This window comes from Thermobia domestica, chromosome 4 (assembly GCF_964235325.1).
Source record: "Thermobia domestica chromosome 4, izTheDome1.hap1.1, whole genome shotgun sequence".
NCBI lineage: Eukaryota > Metazoa > Arthropoda > Insecta > Zygentoma > Lepismatidae > Thermobia > Thermobia domestica.
The window spans coordinates 314298356-314321622 of record NC_137457.1 but is presented as its reverse complement, the minus strand read 5'-3'; the positions used below and the strand labels follow the sequence as shown (position 1 = coordinate 314321622).

The window sequence follows — 23267 nt, the reverse complement described above, 5'->3', positions numbered from 1 at the left end:
ACCAAACCTTACTTGTTTAACAAGTTAAAAAAAAAGCAATTTTCAATACGTACATATTGTGTGTACAACTTTACTTCCGCCATTTTCCAATAGATGGCTCTAGCAGTAAGTGATGATGGAAATAAACAGATTTAGACGTCATACAATAAGCTTGGACATATGCCAACATAATCAGATCGAAACATAGTCGATTTGTGTCCGAATCGTGAAGTTATTCTCGATTGAAAATGTCAGTTTACAAGCACAATTCTCGTTATTTGCGGGAGGTTTTAATTTTCTCCTTAAATATGAAGAGAATGGTTTCATTGGTTTCAACGCTTCAAGAACAGGGATTTTGACGTCAAACATCGGCATAGTGGTGGAAGAGAGGTTTTTAAAGATACAGAATTGCGAGGCATTACTTCAAGATTTGGTGTCAAACGCAAGAATTAGCAAGATCTAGGAGTGACTCAACACGCCATTTCAAAATGCCTTAAAGTCATGGGAATGATAATGATTCAGAAACAAGAAACTGGGTGCTGTACGACTTGAAGCCAAGAGGTATTGAACGGCGTTTGTTTGCAGGTGAACAGCTGTTCGAAAGGCAAGAAATGGGGGGGGGGGGGATTTCTGCATTCCATTGTGATTGGGGACGAGAAATTGATTCATTACGATAACCCTAAGCGCAGAAAATCATGGGAACTTCCCAGACATGCTTCCACGTCGACGGCGAAACCGAATGTTCACAGCTTCAAGGTCATGCTCTGTAGTTGGTGGGACCAGTTCGGCGTAGCGTATTACAAGCTGCTAAAATCGATTGAAACGATCACAGGCGATCTGCATCGAAAGCAATTAATGTGTTTAAGCCGAGTATTGAAAGACAGACAACCGAAATACAACGAGATACACGATAAAATGATTGTGCAGCATGACAATCTCGACCCCATGTCGCGAAGTTGGTCAAAACATACTAGGAAACGGTGAAATGGGAAGTCCTGCCCCACCCGCCGTATTCTCCAGACATTGCTCCTTCTGGAACACGGCCTGGTTGACCATCACGTACGTTCTTATGAAGTAGTCAAAAATTGAATCGATACGTGGCTCGCCTCAAAGGATAGCAGTTTTTTTATGCGGGATGCATACCTTGCCCGAAAAAAAGGGAACAGGCCAGCGATGAACAATATTTTGAATTGTAAATGTATAACCAGGTTTGTACAATAAAGCATCGAATGTAAATTAAAAAAACAGCGGAAGCAAAATTGTACACCCAATATTTTCCACCTACTCTGTAGTTACATACATACACTGAAAACCGGGTCTGGATTCCAAAAATTTTATTCATTCAGAGCACAAAGCACAAATAGCCACTCAGAACCTACAAAAAATATATAACACTGCATCTTTACCAATTATCGTATGCAGTGAAATACGGACAATGCACAATACAAAAACAAACTAATTTATAATATACATCTGTATTTTTTTTACATTGCTTTTAAAATATCTGGTAACAAATGTACATAAAAAAGAACATGTTCTCTTGAGATCTTCCATTTTTTCTTCGATCACATACACACCCGGAAAACCACGCTTAAAATTGACATTAAATCAACACAAAGGAATACAAAACACACAAGTGCTTATATACCACACATACACACACACACAATTTACAACGAAAATTTATACAAACAGTGATAAATATACAAGCACTGGTTTACAGGCGGGTCGTTTCATTATTATACTGCTTAAGAATTTACACTATATTATAGTTACATATATATATACATATACAATCAGTACCTGCCTACTCTTGGTACATGTTCGACGGTTTCTAGCAGGCCACTTCGTATCACATATCAATTATTTATATCTAGAACAAGGCTATTCAATCTCTGGCTCAGCAACCTAGGTTTTCTGAAGTTTAATATTTCGAGAAATGAAGACTACACCTGATAAACGAGTTAAATTCAATGTTTATTTCAGAATGAATGAACCGAACTATCATTTGATAACAATTGCACGACTTGATGACAACTGTATATACGTGGGCCAGTCAAAAAGTTAGTTGCACGAGTGGCAACACTGCAGACATGTAGCTGTATCGTGTGACGTAGCGGCTTTCACGAGGCAAGTGGAGTTGTTCTGATAATCAGTCGTAAATATGTCTCAACAGCTGCAAGTGGCGTCCAAATTGGAAATGCGTGCAGTTTATTATTATTATTATTGTGGGCGAAAAGGTGTAACTGTAGTGGAATTTATCAGCAGTCGCATGAAGTGTATGGTGAAAATGCAATGTCACGTCAAGCTATTGCCAAGTAGTGCAACATGTTTGAGAATGGACGTACAGATATTGACAATGTTGAGCGTGAGGGAAGACCTTATAGCTCAGACTTTTTATCGTGTGACTTCCACGTATTTGGTCGCATGAAAGACGAACTTTCAAAGCTACGATACCACTCCGATGACAAAGTGAAAGCTGCAGCTCAAAAATGGGTTATCGGGCATTTGACGATATTTCTTTGCAGAAGGCATAGAGAAACTTGTACCACGCCTCGCCAAATACTTAAATAACGGAGGTCATTACGTTAAGATACAAATAAAGTTATTGTAAAATTTCTATCCTGTTTTATTTTCTTAAACAGTGCAACCAACTTTTTGACTGACCCTCATATATATGAGTTTTTTTTTAAAAAAAAGCCTACAAAAAAATCTACATAATTTAATGTAGGCTGCTGAGAACAAAAGACTGAATCCCTTTTTCCCTTTTTCAGAGTATATTACTCGACTTAGTAGTAAGGAACTGACGTACAACGAACTTGTTTCATTTAATTCACAAGCCTTACTTAGAAGCTAATAATACAATATTGCATTCTAAATGACTAAATCTCTTTAACTTGAAACTTTTCAACATGATATTTAGTCCCTGTAATTACAATATTATCGGGTGATAAAAAAAAATCACATGAATAATAAGGATTTTAGTTTGCCACTTGAAACGTTTCTACGCAATTTAACTTATCTATTCACTTTCAGGAGTGTAAATGTGGTGCCCGCTACTCATAACCACACAACGAGCAATATCCATAATTACTTTCTTACGCTGTCGAACCATTGCATGCAATCAACAATTTTTGAAGACCTATCAGTTTTTTTTTTTTTTTTTTTTCAAATCATTTTCTACCTCTGAAAATATCTCACTACATAGGTTAGAAATGTGTATATTAATTACAGATACTATTACAACAAATGCAGCCTTCCTCCCCCAAGTATCTCTTGCAAGTTTAAGTATGAAAAACATTCCAACCTCCTTTCTGGTGGAGAGTAAAGTGCTTCTTGGCTATGACAAACTGAGATAGCTTCCACGCAAACCACGTTTTTCAGCTAACTTCTTCGTATTCACACAGCAATTATATATTTTAACACCTTGACTGCCACCATATCTGTTGCCCGTTATCACGTGTGCGCCACAGGTAAACAGTCTGCCAGTAATATTTTGTTTTCGCCCCATAAATGTATAATTTGCTTTGTGTGAAATTTTGCATATATACGCGGCATAGACATTAAATTTTGACTTCTAGGCCATATGTATGTAATTGCATACACACTTACAGAATGAACGCGACGAAAGTGCAATATATTGTTTGTATATGGAAAATAATACACGCGGCGCTGTACCGGAGAGCCGTTTGTATGGAATTCCATACACATAGCAGTCAACTTGTTAATATCGACCACCAACTCTTTCGCGCCCCTCCCTCTTTTTGCTTCTACCATTCCTTCCATTACAGTCCTCACGAGAGTTTCTTCTCAGCCAATATATTCCAATCAGTTTGTCAACAAGAGAAAAAATGCTACCTTATCCTGATTATTGTAGTGTACCAGAACTTGGAAAATTAAGAAAGGGCGATAGAAAAAAAAAACTGCCTATTTACCACTCCTTACATTCCGCTATACTTCTTTAACAGTAGATCAGGCCACTTATGTCGAACCTGAACTCTTCTTCAGGGAAACGCAATTCGACATAAGTTACCGGGTCTCTTCTTAACGGTAAACGCCCACACCCACTCAGCACGCAAACAAGACACAAAATTGAAGAATTAGGGTGGAACGGCTGTCCCCTCTCCATAAAGGCTCAAATTTAGCATCGAGTTACTTCCATCTTTTGCTGGTGTTAAAGTGCATTGCAAAGTGAGGGAAGTGCTAAATAACCAGAGCCCTGATTTTTTTTCCCCCCAAAGGATTCGGACAAATTGCTGTAACGGTAAGAGAAATGCCTGAATTTCAATGGGGATTATGTTGAGAGGTGAAGAAGAACCCACCTACACTTATATATATGATTTACAAATGTATCTTAAAAAATAAATAAAAGTTTACAGCTTAGGGAAACATATATTGAACGACCCACGTATATTAAGAACGATGTCGAATAAGTGAAGAGTATTTTCATTAATGCAATATATTATTCAACTGTGCTTTCATTAATTATATAGTCATCTTGTAAATCCTTACACACTGAACGAACAACTGTCAGACAGAAAACAAGGCACTTACACCCTGTACTTGCTTTCACGTATGATTTTACCATAAATACCTTACTTTATAAAAAAAAAAAAAAAAAAAAAAAATCCACATACTTGAATGCACAGATTCCTTATCAGAAAAGAAAAAAGCCACACACCTCTCTTTGAAATGCCTTACACTCTTACCAACTGTAGAAATTTAACAAATATGGTTCTTTGACCAACTGAAGTCTTCATTTCGAGACAAAGTGTTCGAATTTCCTATACGGTTGCTAGAATCTAGCCTTTTAAAGTTAGGTGGATGACCATGATTTTTTTTTTTTTTTTTTTTTTTTTTAAATAAGACTATACAATTACACACGAAAAGACAGTACTTTCATATCTATAACGCAGTCATTGTGTAACACACAAATCTACTTAAAACACATTAACAGAATATTAACCACGTACTAGAATCTTAAAAAAAACAGTACAGCCCGCAAAGTGTCCTCAAATTCAATCATCCATTCCGAAGTTATTTTCCTCTACACAATAGGTTAAAAAATTTATCACAATATTTTGGGGAAGGAAAAATTCCTCAATCCAAATAAGAAACCGTTTATAATGACCCGTGGCCGGAAGTGCATAGTTTTGTACATATAGGGTGCCGAAAACGTGATAAAATGAACTTTAAAGGTCCATAGTTCCACTACTATAGGACCAATCGTAGTCGGGTCAAGACATTATTGAGGAACCAGTATGCGAACTATACAAATATCCAACTTTCAGAATCTCAAATACTTGCACAATCATTTTTTAAAGAGACTGTTTGGGAGCACTTGATCACTCTTTACCTACCTCTCTCAAAATTGGTGTGCAAGTACTGAAGCATTTTTAAACATGGATATTTGGATAGTTCACATACCAGTTCCTCAGTGATGTCTTGACCTGACTACGATAGCCCCCATACTATTGGAGCCATGAACTTTTAAAGTTCACTTGTTTCACGTTCTATCCACTTTTCAGCACAGGTTCATATGAACTCTTTTTCTTATTTTGTTGTGAGAAATCTGTTCCCAAAATATTTGAGACACATTTTTTGTAACACCCTGTATATGTAGAGTGACTGAAGAAATTTTGGTAGCTACCATAACATAGCCTCAATACTCCTTCTCAATTCTAGTATAATTAAGGAAAAAAGAAAAAAACAGAACTATTTGCTGAAAAATATAAGCCTAGTTATTCTCACATCACTGATATAAACTGTTCATAAATATTACCTAATTACTGGAATCAATTATGTGGACTGAATTATGTATTGTAATTTCTAGAAAACCAACTCTTCGTGAGAAAACCATTCAGATTCGAACTCCACTGACATGACTACTATGGTTTATAAGTGTGATCCCGACCGTGATAGTACAGCAATGAAAAAATCTTTGGTAGACGTTTAACTCAACTTACAAAATTTTATGAAAATGTTTCAATGTACTATAACAATATAGATATTTTATGTTCACACAAATTATAAATTATTTTCTTTATACCAGTGCTTTTTTTCTTTTACAGAAGATATAAAAAGTATTAAAAACTCGAACCAAACACAACTCATTTTTAACGTAGGACAAACACATTCCACATACATGTTTGAGTTCGGCTTCAGTTTCATAATTCGACATCAAACCAGCTTTACATCGCTGATGCAGCTTGGAATACAGAATTGACATGGTACTATTTCTATAAATTAAGCAGTTGATTAATATATTCTAGTTACATGTTACATATAAAAATATATTTTGGACAGTTTTACATAAATAAACCTTGTGAAAGTAACAACTACACAGGGTTTGTTGCTTTTAGGATTGTTTCTTTTGACATAGCATGGGAAAAAACTGTTAAGATAAAATTAACTATATTCTCTAGTTGTTATGGCACATTCGACTTTTCTAGCCTTACAAATGTTCTTTATCCTTGCATTATGTAGTTTCTAAAAATGTTTTTAATTCAAACAGATTACTCTGTAAGTGCAAGATTGTGGAAGATCATCACAGATTATTTTCTAACGAAAGAAATCTGAATATGGAAAACGAAAATTTAATTTTCTGCTGTTATAAATTGTTAACCATGTTCATTCTTACTGACGCATGATTTTGACTTACTAAATCAAATTCAGGAATGCGTCTAAATATTTATTCAAGTCGAAATTTTCGGTGGAAAAATCGCACCTTCTTCAGTGGCTCTTTTATTTAGATAAACACACACACGGTTGTGTCAATCACATTTCATAGTTTATTTGTGCATTTGAAGCTATTATATTTGCTATGAACTATCTATCACGATATAGTCTGAAAACATTATTTTCAGAATGTTAGAGGTAAGCTTAACCATTCCTGAAATAACATGTAATTGAGTATTTATGTAAATAACCCAATGAAGGTGGTGGTTGCCACTGAAAATTTCGGCATTAATAAGTATTTGGACACAACCCCGAGTTTAATTTAATGTTCATTTTTATCGTTACACTATTAAGAAGCTTTGAACTGGCAACACTTCAGACGAAGGGCATTGATAAATGTGATATATACATATAATCTCCTTTTACTATTATCAAGCTCTATAGATACGAACGTATGACTATCGCAAATCAGAGGAAATTTACTTGGCTCTGAGGGAACCCACAATTTACTGAGAAAGTGCTTCTAATAATAGAAAACAGACTGAGAGGTAATCTTTTTCACATCCATGTTCCCCGAAGACAAATATCCCAGGCCAATGTTTTAACATTTATACCGCCCCTTCAGTATCAATAAATGCCAGTGTACAAAATTTGTAACAGTGACTAATTATAATTCACGTGGAAGTGTAAAAATAATATATTATCAGTAACAGTTTCAGTTAACAAAATTACGGTTAATTTGAATATTCGCCAACATGAGGGTACTACGGAAGAAGCGTATGATGATGAAAAAAAAAAAAAAAAAAATCTGGTCAGGAAAAGTTGACAGCCATACATAAATATCGCCGCAAATATAATGCATAAACATGTACAATATCTTTAAATATATAATTTCCTTCCTCGGGCAGAAAAAATAGCTAATTTTTTTTCATATGTTCCCATTTCAGGAAACATAGATGTGTGTATATCTGAAAAACTTAGGTAAGTGTTTCCTATGTTCTTCAGTTAGATATTGGAGGTGTTTAGCACAGTACACGAAACTAGAAGGGCATTGTTCGAAGAAAAAATTAAGGATGTGACAAGCCACAGAAGAAGGAAAAGCACGGAGGCAGAGAAAACTGCTACGTGAGGATGAACAGATTAGCGGGAGGCTGATGGTGTGAAAGCTTTTGCAACAGATGACTTGCCAACGACAAAATACAATCATAGCAATTAATGGTCCTGAGTACCCCAGCGCGGCATCTTTGTTTTTACCCCATTGATTTATATATATATAATTTGTGAACTGGAATTTTAATGGTTCAATTTTTCTGATTTTCTCACGAAAATTAAATTTTGTAGCATTTAATTTTAACAATTTAATTATAATTGTACTAAATTTATATATAATGCAATTTGAAGAACCAAGGGACATTTAACACTCGACATGAATAAGCATCAAGTAAAATCACATTGAAGCTCTAATTAATTTCAGAGAAAACGAAAGTAATTCACCGCATAAATTAATAGACCAAACAATAAAAATGGCGCGGGCACTCTTCACCGTTAAGCAGGTACACTCACCAGCGAAAGAATGTATCTACGTTTTAAGTCTGCGACGAAAGTTCTCTCTCTTCCATTCCGAAGTTATTTACGAAATTAACTTCGTCAAACGAAGAGAGCTTTTGTCGTTGACTGTACAAGTTCCCTTATATATATATATATATATATATATATATATATATATATATATGAACACCTAATTTGAGCATAGTTTTTGGTAATGTACAGAAGGATTACATTCTCTATACGATACATAAAAATACATTAAATTTACGAGTTTCAAAATAGACAAAATGTTATTTGCGAAGAACCAGGACATTCTTTTGCCAATGACTAGCCAGGACCAATAAGGAAAATCATATAGACTGACATATTTTAATGTCAAACTGTCCGACAAAAAAAAAAAAAAAAAAAAAGGGTATTGCGTATTTCGCTTTTGGCAAGAATTGTACAATATTTAACAATTCATTACACTCAAAAGAACGCCGTGTGCCACCACAAGAAATACAATCACAAGACGCCACTGTGTTTATTACCTAAGAGTGATTTTATACGATAATACGTACGGTATGGTTCTTGTATTGCTTTAGCCTACACTTATGAATAGCAGCACACGTTAGTAATTTACATACTTCAACAGGAGCTACGTATTCCTGTAAATGACTGACGAAGAATGTGAATTCAAGATTCAACCTGCTACTACAAAGTCAAAATAAAGCCACTAGTTATTATCTGGTTTCATAATAAGTTACCGTAACATTCAGAAGTGTACACTCAGTGACAAAAGTTCTTTCCGTTATTTTGGGAATAATGGTGGTATGAGTGGAACGTACAAAAAATCACATGCTTTTTAATTTACTGAGAACTGTACTCAAATTTTCCTTCCATTCTGAAGTTATTTACGAACTAATTTCATCAAACGGAAATAATTTTTGTCGCCTGTACAAGATGTCCCATTTATTATGTACACCCCCTATGTGTAGTAAAAATGTGTATTAAGTAATTATTGATGAGAAGGAAAGAGTGCCATCTTTTGCAGTTACATCAGATGAGCCACCAAACACAAACTAGTATTTTTCTAAAGGTATTAACGCCAGCTTCTGAATGTATTTTAAATCCATATTTGAAATCATAAGACCACACTGTCTTCTCAGTTGCAATAAATTAAGGCTGTTACAGCATCATAATAAACATTGGAAGTACAGACGGTCTAGAACAATAACAATGCATACAGAGAGCATATTAAAACCAACGAATTATAGATAATTAGAAATTGTTAACATTAAAAATTTGAATGTTACTAAAAGTATGCACTTAAAAGAGTAACCCATCTAAAATATGTTACAAGTTTTGAGTGCCATGAATTTGCGATATCAAGCTATTCCGAAGAAATAAATATGGAACTTCTGTAGTAGAATTGAATTAAACAAAAACACGAGTTTGTAACCCATGTATTCGTATATTGTTAAGGGTAACTGAAGCATCGTTTAAGTGTATGCATGCTTTTTATCTTTGAAACGGCTTCGGAATATAACTTAACGATCTGTATTTTGAACCATTTGCCGAAAATATCCTATATACACTACCGCTCAAAAGTTTTCGAACACCCCGGATTTTTGTAAGCATCTACAGTGATTCTATTATTTAGGCACGAGAATTTTACCGCCCTGCATCAGATGTACTCCTGCCTAAAGCATAGAATTTGATGACAGTTGAATGGAGGTCTGAGGGATACTGCAGATGATATGACGAATTATAATTTTTAAAACTGGGGTCAAAAATAAAATATTACATAGAATAAATAAGGCAACAAATTAGTTTTGTTGAACGATGTAGATACAGTGGGGAAATGAAGTGACAAAAATTTGAAAGAAAAATCATTTTTTCCAAATTTTGCAATTCTCTATACTTTATAGATAAGCTAGCTTTAAAAAAGGTTTCTTTGAAAAATGTTTACGACGATCAATATACACCCTTTTCTGCTCAATTCTCGCTCATTGGAAGCGTATACGTAATGCTCGTCGTTACTATTTCAACGAGCAATAATCGAGCATATGAAACCATCACTTTTCAAAGTATGGTATTTTTTGGCGTTTTAAACGTTAGCGTCTCAACATGCTATAAAGAACTGCAAAATTTGGGAAACTTTCTCTTTCAAATTTTTATCACTACATTGTCCCTCTATGTCTATATTTTCCAAACAAAACTAATATCTTACCTCTTTTGTTTATACTATGCAATATCTATATCAAATTGACCTTTTTAGCCTGTTTTTAAGAATTCTAAGACGACATATCATCTGCAGTACCTCTTAGACGTCGATTGAACTGTCATCAAATTTGATGCTATAAGCAGAAGTACCTCTGATACAGAGCGGTAAAGTTCTCGTGCCAAAATAACAAGATCACAGTTGATGCTTACAAAAATCCGGGGTGTTCGAAAACTTTTGAGCGGTTCTGTATGTGAAGTTTAGGTAGATGTCCATTCGGGATCAGAATATCCAATATTGCTGTTTTACATATTGCTGTCTGACTATCCCTTACGTGTGTTCCTGATGTTCAAATATTACGAACTTACAGTATTTCAAATATTTGTGATGCTGTAGCAACACTAGCTGAGAAATAGATCATGGATTTTGGTGTCACATGTAGAAACACATCCAATTCGACAATGATCTATTAAATATAAATACTTAATCGTTTCAACAAAGATGCTTGACTTAAAAACCAACACCTACAAATCTCAAATTACCACCACTAACAGCAGCAAGCTTAACGCTTAGTCGAGGGCTACACCATAAGTAACCAAAATTAAGCTGGAACTGCAACACTAAACACAAAAGATTTGTTTACATTCATTATGGATACTATTTGTTCTTTACGTACGATTACTTGTTCCACATTTACTCAATACACACCTTCATTTTGCTTTCCGTATTGCTTCTAAATTTTTAGGAATCCGAATTCTTCTGAAATTGCATTCTAATACATACTTTGTAACAGATGTGTATACTCTTCCGCAATTATAAATTAAGAGATACTAGATTAGCATTGAATAATTAATTTGACCAATTAATATGTGACACGTAAGTAGTTGAGGTTAGTTTGGTTTGACAATTCATCATGAGCACACTCACGCCGGAGCAATGTTTGTAAATTGTGTAAATTTATTTTGAAAACCATGGTTCGACAAACTCATCGGGACGCATCGGACTGGTCACCTCGTTCGTGCGATTTTACGCCATTAGACTATTGCCTGTGGGGATATGTAAAGTCGCATGTGTACGCCGAGAAACTACACACAATTAAGCACTTGGAAACCAACCTTCGACGCGTTATTGCCGAAATACAGCCTGATTTACTGAGAAGAGTGTATGAAAATTGGATCTCCAGATTAAACCATGTACGCGCGAATGGCCGAACCACGATGGCCAAATGCCCGAAATCATATTCAAACATTAATACCACAAAAATGACTGTCAAATAAGCCAATTTCATGTATATTCAAAAAAACTGTTTCATTGCAACATATAGTTCTCCGCCTCTTAAAAAAAGACATCCTATATAATCAGTCACCTTTTTTTTTGTGTGTGTGTGTGTTTCGGTCACGTATTGTCTTAACAAAATCAGTTAATATTTAACACCTCGTAACATTTTGCTTCTCCGAACGTCTTGACAGTATTTTTAGAATGTTGCTATATTTATACGTTCACTCTGACTTCTATCTTAATTTTCTTAAAGAGAAATTAGACTGAACCTCGCCGAAGTAGGTCTGTAGTTTTTCCATCTTTACTGAGACATCTGCAAGGAACTTTTAATTTTAAAAGCGTTTAACAGCACACAAAAACTGTTACAAAATACACCATTAGAATTTGTATAAGCATGTTATTAGTACAGTAATTAGAGTGAAAGAAAAAAAGAACAATCAATTTTCGTTTGACCAGTATGCTTTATGTATTATTTGTCAAATAGATCTTTTGTATTTAATGAAATACTAACGTTGAATTCTACCCAAGCACTCATTTAATTAAATCGTTTACGTTTCGATGATTCCTGTCATCATCAGTATGCGGAAGTTCATCAACTCTTCAAGTATAGGATTAGCATAAACGATCCATTCGTTTTGAAAAGGCTGTATTTTCAAAAGTATTACATGTACACGCATGAAAGATATACGAAAAGAACAACAAACTCAGTACGCTCAACTCAAGTTTGTGTATCATGTCACAAACAAAAAACCCGCACATATTGAACATTTCTAGAGGGTCTATGAACTTTTCAAATGTCTTTCATATGTGTACGTGTAACACTTTTGAAAATAAAGCTTTTTTTTTTTAAAAAAAATAAAGGAACCATTTATACTAATCCTGTAGTTTATTCAAGTTAAAAATCCAATTTGATTTTTTTTTTTTGCTAATAATGAACAATGTTTATTATTATTATTGAAAACTTTATTATCTAAGTTCACGAACCGAGCAAAAATTCCTTAAACAGTCACGTGCATATTATGACAAGGAGTCACCGAAACTTGTACGATTAAATTAACAAAAACAGGTGCTTATGTGCAGTTCAAGGATATTATTTTATTATTTAAATATGCATCTTATGAGTTCATTTAGTTAAGATCTTTTATATGTTTATAACCAGGTATTTTCCCTAACTTTCCTTACATAATGTAAATAATCAACTCATGTTCATTCTTCTTCAAGCTAATTTACTTGACGAAACTTGTAATCCCAGTGTCGACTATTAAATTATATTTGGTCTATTATCATTCGTCATTGAATACATTCATGAACTTTCTTCCATTATTTCTTCCTGTAATTTTATGGTTTGAAGCAGAAATCTGTACTTAAAAAAATATATCAGAAGTCTGTACAGTCGTCAGCAAAAATGCACTACCACCCTCCCAATTAATGTTTTGTTAACTTCGAACACACTGACCAATTTTCTTTTCGCCACGCAGAAAAGTTAACTGCTCTGAGTTACCAATGTTGCATTAATTTGTTGAGAAATACACGAAAATAGTCTATATACTTTTACAGCAAGTCTTCGTTAATCAGTGAAAATGTGCAATTTGGCTGGTGATTGAACTTAATTCTCTGGCCTAGTCGTGTTTTTCTCCCTCTAAATTTCATGGTGCTCACAATATGTCCATTTATTCAACAGTTATCGACGAAAAACACATGTATGTACTTGATATTAAGTTTTACTGGTGACTACAAAACAAAAACTACTTTTCCTATAAAAACTCTTACACTATATGTAATAATGGCGAAATCATAATTTGAGAACAAAGTTTTCATACATAACATATGGCAAAATAGAAGCTCGTGACGCATCATTCATTTTCGTTTTTGAACTTCACACAAGCAACATCTTTATCCCCTTACATACTGAGAAGTAATCTGTAGTCTTCACAATTCTTGTAGAATATTTCTCCCCCACCCTCAGTGTGAAAAAAAAAGTACGTAATAATCATTAAAAAGAAAAATTTACATTCAAACAACACATGCAAAAATAGATAGATTCATATTTTTGAATTTCTGTAGAAGTATTTACACACAGCCCGACTAACACTTAGATCAGCGTATACTGCTTCAACTTCATTTCAAGGAAACGTTAATATTGGCATTTGAAAACGTAATGGTAATATAATGAGATGGTGCAATAGCGAAATATCGAGCTGCTGTATCTCGGGAATTAGTACATCCGATATTCTGTTTGCCACGATATTGCTCTATCAATTAGCATAACGACAATTTTTACTATATTTCCGCGTTCTATTCCGAAATCCCTCCTGGAACAACCATTTGATGGCCATTTGTAGAATTTTAGTTGGCATTAGTCTACTTAATTATTTAAATTATTTCATACAATAATCTAACAGACTGATTAGGGGAGGGGGAGATGTATGATCTTCCGCTTTTCGGCAATACTGTTCTATGCCTACTGAAATTGCCTATAAATTAACTTAAAATGAAGATACTTTCAACATTTGGAACTATACTACCTTCCCTGGTACCAAAGGTGGGACGAAAAATTCTACATCATGAACTGTCAGAACAGCTGGACTGGAACCTAAGCTTCAACCGAATGGTCTGAAAGATCGCCATGCCTAACAGCGCATGTATACAACTGAAGATAAACAGATCAGAAAGGAATTTATACACAGTGTAATCATCGCTTTCCACATTGATACCGCTTTTACATTAACGAAGAGCAGTTTTAAACAACAAAATATTGTGATTAAGTGGTTGCCTTTAAGGAAGACATTATTTGTGTCCATTTCAATTACTGTCACATGTCATGTTCTAATTCACCTTGTTCTTACTTACATAAGAACCTGACATACTATAAAACTAATACAAAATTTACAATTTTTCTTTTGCTTGTTTTTCGTAAGTGAAAAAAGATAATGATACGCAATCATAGATAATGTTATTCTACAACAGAAAATATGAACCTGAAGAATTTTCAGTGTTGCCAGAATAACAATTCCCCAAACATCTAAGATAAGACAGCAACTGCAGGAACGAACTCAAGTGCATTTGATTATGTATCATGCTATCTCGGAATCCTTTGAACTACTTTTTAAATAACATTATTATTTCATTTTAATAACTGTATGTTAAAACTATTTTGTTTATTACAAATTAAATACAATTATTTAAAAAGTAGTTCATAGGATTCCAAGACAACATGATACGTAATCAAATGCAGTTGAGTTCGTTCCTCTAGTTGCTGCTTTAACTTAGATTTTAGGGGAATTGTTATTCTGGCAACAATGTAATTTCTATGGATGGCAACAGTTCAGGTTCATATTTCCTAATGTAGAATAACGTTATTTATGATTGTGGTAAGTTGCATTTCATTATCTCCTTTCACTTATGAAAAACAAGCAAATGAAAAATGGTAAATTTTGTATTATTTTCAGTAGTGCTGGTTACACATTTTTTCTTGAATACTTAACGAAGCTTAGAGAAATAATCTTCTACGTTTATCATAAACTCAACACATACTGACATAAATAAAGTTGGAACTAATACATTGTTCGGCATTTTATTAAATAAATTAATAATTAAGACGAATCTAATCAGTTTTCATGCACCAGCACATGACAATTTTATGATAAAACTGTGCGTTCATGATCAGGATTTGTTGACATCCAATTATTAACATAATTACACTAAAAACACTGTCCAAACACTTGCCCTTTCGGTTTGAAATTACACCTTACGACTTTCCAAACACTTGCACTTACAGAATAATAATACTATCACAACTTGTTCAAAATTGTATGCACAATTATTTCCAGATAATAGAAATTATGTCAATTGTTTTTTCCCACATTAAAGAATTACACTGGTCTTGAATTCTTTTTACGGAATTATAAATTATATTGTTTTAATCTGGATTATTAAAAAAAAAAAAAAAAAGTTTTACTTTGGCCATCGTTCTTCTGTCTGAACACCAGCATTAACACCAATAATACAATAACTTTTCCTTGATAACCTTAACTGCGCGGGTTCTCTCTGAGTTCGTTTGTTTTGTGATCTCTTCGTCTTGTCACAGGCAGAACGTTGCCTCAAATGACTCCCAAATCCAGAATTTTTCGAAACTGGTGAATCAGATGACGACCTCTTGAATGAACAGGGACCATCTTCCAAATGAGGAATCAAATTATCGTCGTGGTGAAGCGTTAAATCCCTGTAATACTCTTCTAACCTAGCTCTATCACCTGCAAGAAATTTCAAAAGTAATAATAACTACGAATAATCATTGACTTACACTTTATTTATTGTATCTGATGTATACATGGTGGCCGGAAAAAAATATAGATCAACACGGGTACACACGTCATTTCGATACGCAGCCCGCCGAAAATTGAACGAAGCGATAAAATACAAGATCATTAACTCTGTCGGGTAAAAGCATGTAGTGATTATTCTGCACATAAGATTCAATTTAATATATACCACTGGATATGGAATGTGTACTACCTTTCAGTTCCCGGTTTATCACTTCCTTGTCTTTATCCCCTCTTAATGCCAAGTGGGGAGTACGCTGCCCCTCCTCGCTACTGTTTATAGCAATCTTAGAAGAGAATGTGAAGAGAGTGAACAGGAAACACGGTAAAAATGAGTTTATTCGCAAACATCGTCCACATATGAGGCAAAGATGGGGAAGAGGTACAGAGATTACCAAACGAATGGGTCGAAAAACAGGAAATCTTTCAGACTAACGTCCCACAATTATGCCCTTTACGCTAGAGGAGATAAGGATTAAAGCAAGTGAATGATGATGGAAGAATTAGTGGAATGAGGAACTGGGAGGAAACACGAGTATCCTGAGAAAACCCACGGATACAATGTTGTCCACCGCATACTTAACCGGGGATTGAACCAGAGACCCAATGCACCAGAGGTAAGCGCTCTACCACTGAGCAACCGTGCTTTCCCCACTTGGAGTAAAAGCAGTACGAATTGAAATTTATGTAGAAAACAGCGAGATGGTGATTGGTCGAGAAACAAGAAGGTAGAAAGGGAACATGGAGATAGAAGGAAAATAGTTCAGAAAATTGGGAAACTTGAAATACCTTGAAAAGCGAACTTTAAATGTCTTACAAGCTTTATTATTATAATAATAATTATTATTAAATACATGCAGGAGGTGCACTCTACAGTACTGCTCCATTCTCCCACTCAGAAACTTTAGTAAGATGAATTAAAGGACTATTTAAGCTTCGATTTCTCGGTTAGAAGAACGCCATTTAGTTTCATTTTAGTGATGCATTCTACGGACTGTTTCATCCTGAGTATTACACTAACCCGGTAATCTCAAGAGCACTGCAGGTAAGTCTATCAACTAAGGATGATATGTATAATTACTCCCATAGAAATACAATGCGAACCGATGTCTTTGATTGTCCACATCCTGAGATCAACTGAATGGACCACCGCCATCAATAACCTTGATCCGTAACTTTCGCCCAAAACTAATGGTGATCTACCAAGCAGCCAATGAGATTTTTCTTTGTTTTCCGCCGGGACACACGGACAGACAGAATAAATATAAAAAAGAGTTTTTGGTACACCAACCTTCTTTAAAAATGCACTTGATCCAAATCCAACTTTGGGAACGACGGAAACAAACGGCGTGCACACTATAACATTTCAATATGCTTACTAAATGCGTCAAGTTCTATCCCCATGCCTACTTATGATCCAGATTGGATGAATTCGGTTGAACGATACACAGAGTTTGTACGTAAAATAATGAGACTGGTCTGGTGTGTGTATATATATACAGGGTGGTAGGTAACTCCACCGACAAACTTTGGGAGGCGATTCCTTATACAAAATGAAAGAAAAAAAAGTTCCAATAAACATGGGCCGAAAAATGCCTGCTTTCAGAGTTATGATCCATTGAAAATTCGAAAAATCATTTTTCAAAACTCCCTAACTTAGAAACTACAGGACCTATCCCAAGCGCTTTAAGGGATTACACAGAAACTGGTACACGCTCTATCTAAATATCGATGTTTCAGAATTCACCGGTACCAGCGAAACGAACGCACCACTAGTACTTTAAGGAGTATTCCTATACTTCAACTTCCTTTTCACAATTCCTTTCACCGATAACGGAAGATGGTAAAACATGGATATTTAGATAGAGAACATACTAGTTCCTTTGTAATTCCTAGCTTGGGATAGGTCCTATAGTTTCTGAGACAGGGCGTTTCGAAACGTGATTTTTCGATTTTTCGGCGGTTCATAACTCTGAAAGGAGGCATGTTTCGGCCCATGTTTATTAGAACTTTTTTCTTTCACTTCGTATAAGGAATCACCTCCCAAAGTTCGTCGGTGGAGTTACCTACCACCCTGTATATATATATATATATATTCGATCGATATGCATTGTTAAAATTCTTCAAAATAGTCTCCTTGAGAGTCGAGCTTTCTAGAGCTTTGGGAACACTGGTGGGCTCACCTCGGGTCTGTACGGTGGTTGCAGCAAGATTGCAAACCTTATTCGGGCCAGGTAGGTGGTCACAACGAAGACGGTGTGGGCTAGAGCGTTGTGGTGGAGCTTCCAGCGATCGGCAATCTACGATCGTTTCCGTTTGACGGTTCTGTGCAGGCGCACAAGGACTTCTTTATAGAAAACGGAGTTGACGGTTCGTTCCGGAGTGATGAAAACTCAGAAACAGCTTTGGCGACACGCATGATCGTCACTGCGTCAGATCTCGGGCGCGACTGCCGCTCGGTGCGTTGCTTAGTTTACAACCCCCACCACAAATCCGCCCGCTGGGGAGCGCGCTGCTGGCGACTGGAGCGCCGCGCAGCGGCCAGTCTCATAACTTTATGGACAAACCCGATATAGTGTCCCTGTGATATACATTTTTTTAAAAAAAAGTCAAATGAAGGACAAGAAATAAAAGAAAAAAAAGATAAAGTATCAGCCTATACATACGTCTTAAGGGTCTTCACTACAGCGAAATTAAACAACCGTTAATTTTAGAGTTTTTCTGTAATATCTTCAAAACAAATAAAAAATATTCGAAAAGCAGAAACGTAGTGAACTAGACAATACGATTTTGCATGTGATACCGTTATCACAACTCATCTATCTGCTTTCGATTTGCAACTGTAGATAGATTTATAATTTTTTTGCGGGTTCTGTAAATAGCGACATACCAAAAGCAGATAGGTTAATTGTGATAAAGATATCACACGCAAAATCGTATTATCTAGTTCACTACGTGTCTGCTTTTTGAGTATTTTTATTTGTTTTGAAGATATTACAGAAAAATTCTAAAATAAGCGGTAGTTTAATCTCGCTCTAGTGAATGCCCTTAAACAAATGTAATACAAGGAAGAGTCGTAAGTCTTGCAATATTTTTATATAAAACATACTTGTATTTATTACAGTACCACAAAAGCAGGTCAACATTCCAAATATAGTCCCCACTCGTGTTGAACTCGCTGCAGCCACCTTCATGCCAGTTCCTCGATACCACATCGACATCACACCTTGCTCTTAGAAGCAAAGAAGTCAGTTAAGTGCTGTTTCCACCTCCTGCTGACTGATGAATTATCGTGATTTCAGAAAGTACGCCATGGACCGTAACAGGTAGTAATCATAAAGTGCAACGTCAGGGCTACAAAGCGGGATGTGTCACGTTTGATGCCATCAAGTTATGTTATATATTTCGAGCTAAGTACAGTTTCGCGTTATGCTTTTGCAACAGGGCGCGCTTTCGTTTACCAATGCAGGATATTTTTTGGCGTAGTGCAGCATACATTTGCTCCAACTGTTCAGCATGAACACTGGCACTGACGTACGACCGTCAGGAACGATCTCGAAGTATATTACTTCCTCATAGTTGTATCACACAAAGTATGATTTATGCTCGAAACGGTCTTGTTTGACGACCAGTTCTGGAAGTTAGCCCTTGCTGAACCACTATCTTTGCACATTCAGATTTTCAAAAAATAATACTCGCTGTTTGTCGCATGTGGCAATGTGTTTCAGGAAACGCGGATTTGGCAGCAGTTGCCGACACTGTTCACTCTCCTCTAGGCCTGAGCTGGGGTCAATTCATGTGGCACAATGCAACAGCTTCTGATGGTATTCCCAAGCTCGTGAAGGTGGTATACTACAGTGAACTGGCACATACCCAGTTGATTTAACATTTGTTATATGCTGGTGGATGAATTTTTCTCAATGGAGCGTCGTAGGACCTCAATTTGTTACTCTGGGGCGGCCAGATCTTGGTTTAACCTCGACATTCTTACAACATGCACACAATTTCTGGACCAAAGAGTTTCCATGCGGCTTCACTGCACCTTCCCGTTTCGCATGACAACTGTTTTGGAATGCCGCCGCAGTGTTTATGTCTGAGTTTGAACTCTCAGCAAGAGTTCACACATATCAGACGTTGTTGAGCACTCATCGTCAATAGTATTAGAAGATGCTGAAAAGACTGGCAGAGTAGCGTGTCCTCCGTGCTAAAAGGTCCGCTTGCCACACTACCTCTTGGGCCAATTTCCCCTTGTGCTTACGACCGATCACGACGTATACACGCGCCTGGTATGAGTGGTGGAAATATTGCAAGACTTATGACTAATCCTTGTAATACTAACTTAAATTACTCACCTAACGCCGCATCTTGCCTCCTCTTCAAGATTTCGATTTCCGAGGTTTTCCGAATGCTTCAATGAAACAAAACAAATACAATAAGTAAATAAACAGAATTCTATATATTTAATCTATATAAAATTAACTTCTCACTTCTTAAGCTATTATTTAAGTACTCTCTAATTACCTTGTAAGACACACTAGCACCAAAACATACGAAACGGAGACTAGAACAATTAGGTTTTGAAATTTTTCGACACAATATTATAGCAATCTGAAATTATACTACTAATTTCACTATATAATACGTTAAGTTACACCTTTGTTATTACAAAGAGCTCATGGTATACTAAAGGTAACATCCATCACATTAATTTAGCACTTTTGCTACCCTGCGGTTCACCGGAAATGCTTTCCAACTATAAAATGCACTTAGAAAATATGTAAACTAAGTTTACTTATTTATTTGTTGAAATCTACACTGGTTTCTTTTCAGGATGGACCACGAACCACTTTAATACATTCAAATTAATGCTCTCCCACCGGTAATAGAACCCGGAACTTCAAGCCGCACGCGCTAGCCACTAGATCAGCGGAAGAGCCGAAGTAGATTTAGTACGACCCTTTAAGAGCCTAATATACTACAAATATTACAAAATTTATCATAAGTGAAAGGAGATAATGAAATACAATTTACTATGATCATAGATATTATTCTACAACAGAAAATATGAACCTGAAGAATTTTCAGTATTGTTATGCATAGAAATTACAGTGTTGCTAGAATAAATTTTCCCCTAAAATCTAAGTTAAGGCAGTATCTGTAGGAACGAACTCAACTACATTTCATTACGTATCATGATGTCTTGGAATCCTGTGAACTACTTTGTAAATAACATTATTTAATTTTAATAATTGTATGTTAAAACTATTTTGTTTATTACAGACTAAATACAACTATTATTTAAAAAGTAGTTCACACAGGATACCAAGACAGCATGAATACGTAATCAAATGCAGCTGAGTTCGTTCCTTTAGTCTCTGCTTTAACTTAGAGTTTGGTGGAAATGTTATTCTGGTAACACTGTAGCTTCTATGGTTGGCAACACTGAAAATTCTTAAGGTTCATATTTGCTGTTGTAGAATAATATTATCTATGATTGTGGTAAGTTGCATTTCATTATCTCCTTTCACTTACGAAAAACAAGCAGAAGAAAAATGGTAAATTTTGTATTATTTTTAGTATGTCAGACTCTTAAGGTCTTATTTTCTCCAAAATTGTAGCTCTGAATGGCCCTAAACAATAAAAATACGACGTAATAAAGCTCGTTGAGTTCACACAATGTTAGAAATTTAAGATATATATCCAATAGCTTTGCAGGTTCGTAAATAATCAAAGAAATAACATTAACATTGTATTAAATGTTACTCATAAGTGTTATCACTAGAGCCCGGATGACAGACTAAATTTCTTTATCCTAATGCTAAAACTTTTCTGAAACTACGGTAGATTTCCACATTATGGGCTTTCAATACTGAACCGAAGGGGGTAAATTTATGACTTCCGATTATAATATAGGTCACTTAAACTCATTCTGCAACTCCTTTCAGCAGGCAACCTATGTTTATATACTAAGAATGAAAGGCGTCCAATACATCATGTCTATACCGCCAACATATCAGTGGACTTATCGCATTTGCAGACGTGTAGTGAGATAAAGAGAGGCCATGGTGAAAAAAAAATGAGTTTCCTGCAAACACACCTATCACTGAGTGATCAGAGATCAGATGATGCAATTCCTCAAGGTGACTGCTGAAGCCGATGATGATGCATTGAAGAAGCGTCATATTTAAAGAGACAAAAGTCTGAGGCAAACCTTGTCTCGTAACTCAATTACCATTCTCCACCATATCCGATTTCAGTGAAACTAGAATTAGCTTGTGAACTGACGGAGATGTCGGTTTTCTGAGAAAGGATAGGGTTGTTAAGATGATATGCTGGCTGAGTTTCATACCAGCGATGTATGGCGAGTGACGATGTAGTAGTGTTATCTTGAAAACACCACAGCAAACTACCTTTGGACTTTTCGCTCTGTATAGTGGCTAAGGTTTTTGGTTGTACACTGTAGGAGTTCTGTTTGGATAGAAACTCAGTTGCTTGGGTTGAAAGAGATTTCCGAGAACCCAGATGCAAACGCAATCGGGTGCGAGGTAGAAGTGTTTTCTCGACCGTTTTTCGCATCAATAACGGGTATTTGTCAAATAATCATGAGCTCTCAGATAAGTTTCTCCTTCTGAAAGGCTGGACAGCCCCTAAACCGACTGGAATGATTAACTTTGCAGTTACCGCAATAGGACTTGGTCCCTCTACAAGGTTCCGTACCATTCATTACATTCCTTCTCCTAGTTCGCACAAGAAGGACTCGTGCCTAGTGTGCCCGAAGTAGGGAAGAGGACTGGAAATATAATGATGTACTTTCACAAATGTCAGAAATGGATCAGGGATTGAATAGGAAGCAATTCACTGGGACTTCTTACTTTCGATTCGAGCTACTTAACATACTTTTCAAATTGTACAGTAGTCTTACTTTTCCAAGAAATTTAACCTCACGGTTTGGAAAATGAATTTTCTATATCACTTCAAAGTGTGAATACATTGATTTTATGCACTCAGTATGTTGAATCTTTGCACAATGTAACAGCTGAATAGAAATTAAAGTTCTAAAAGTTAATAATAATTTTAGGCTACCTGTCATTACCCAAACAGTATACTGTTCTCTTACTCGCAATGAAAATCTTGGCGAATATGTATCTCAAGATCAGTTTCATCTTAGGTGGCGTGGTTACAGGGCAGTATGAACTTTCAGGTTAACAAAATTTTATCTATTTATATCTACACTACGTTGCCATTCGTCACCGGACACT

General features: G+C 35.6%; 1 protein-coding gene across 4 annotated transcripts in view; it reads right to left on the bottom strand.

Annotated features, from left to right (window-relative positions):
* Positions 1-1438: 1438 nt before the first annotated feature.
* LOC145684331 (uncharacterized) overlaps positions 1439-23267 on the bottom strand; it is an 88449-nt gene continuing 66620 nt past the window's right edge. For 2 of the 4 annotated variants that reach the window (XM_081756529.1, XM_081756533.1), the window contains 2 exons: positions 20361-20416; positions 1439-15939 (listed from right to left, as the gene is read on the bottom strand). In XM_081756529.1, coding sequence (XP_081612655.1) covers positions 15641-15939; positions 20361-20416 — 355 coding nt within the window. In that variant the 3' untranslated portion in view covers positions 1439-15640. The remainder of the gene's footprint in view (positions 15940-20360; positions 20417-23267) is intronic. The other 2 variants (XM_081756530.1, XM_081756532.1) reach the window with 1 other exon arrangement.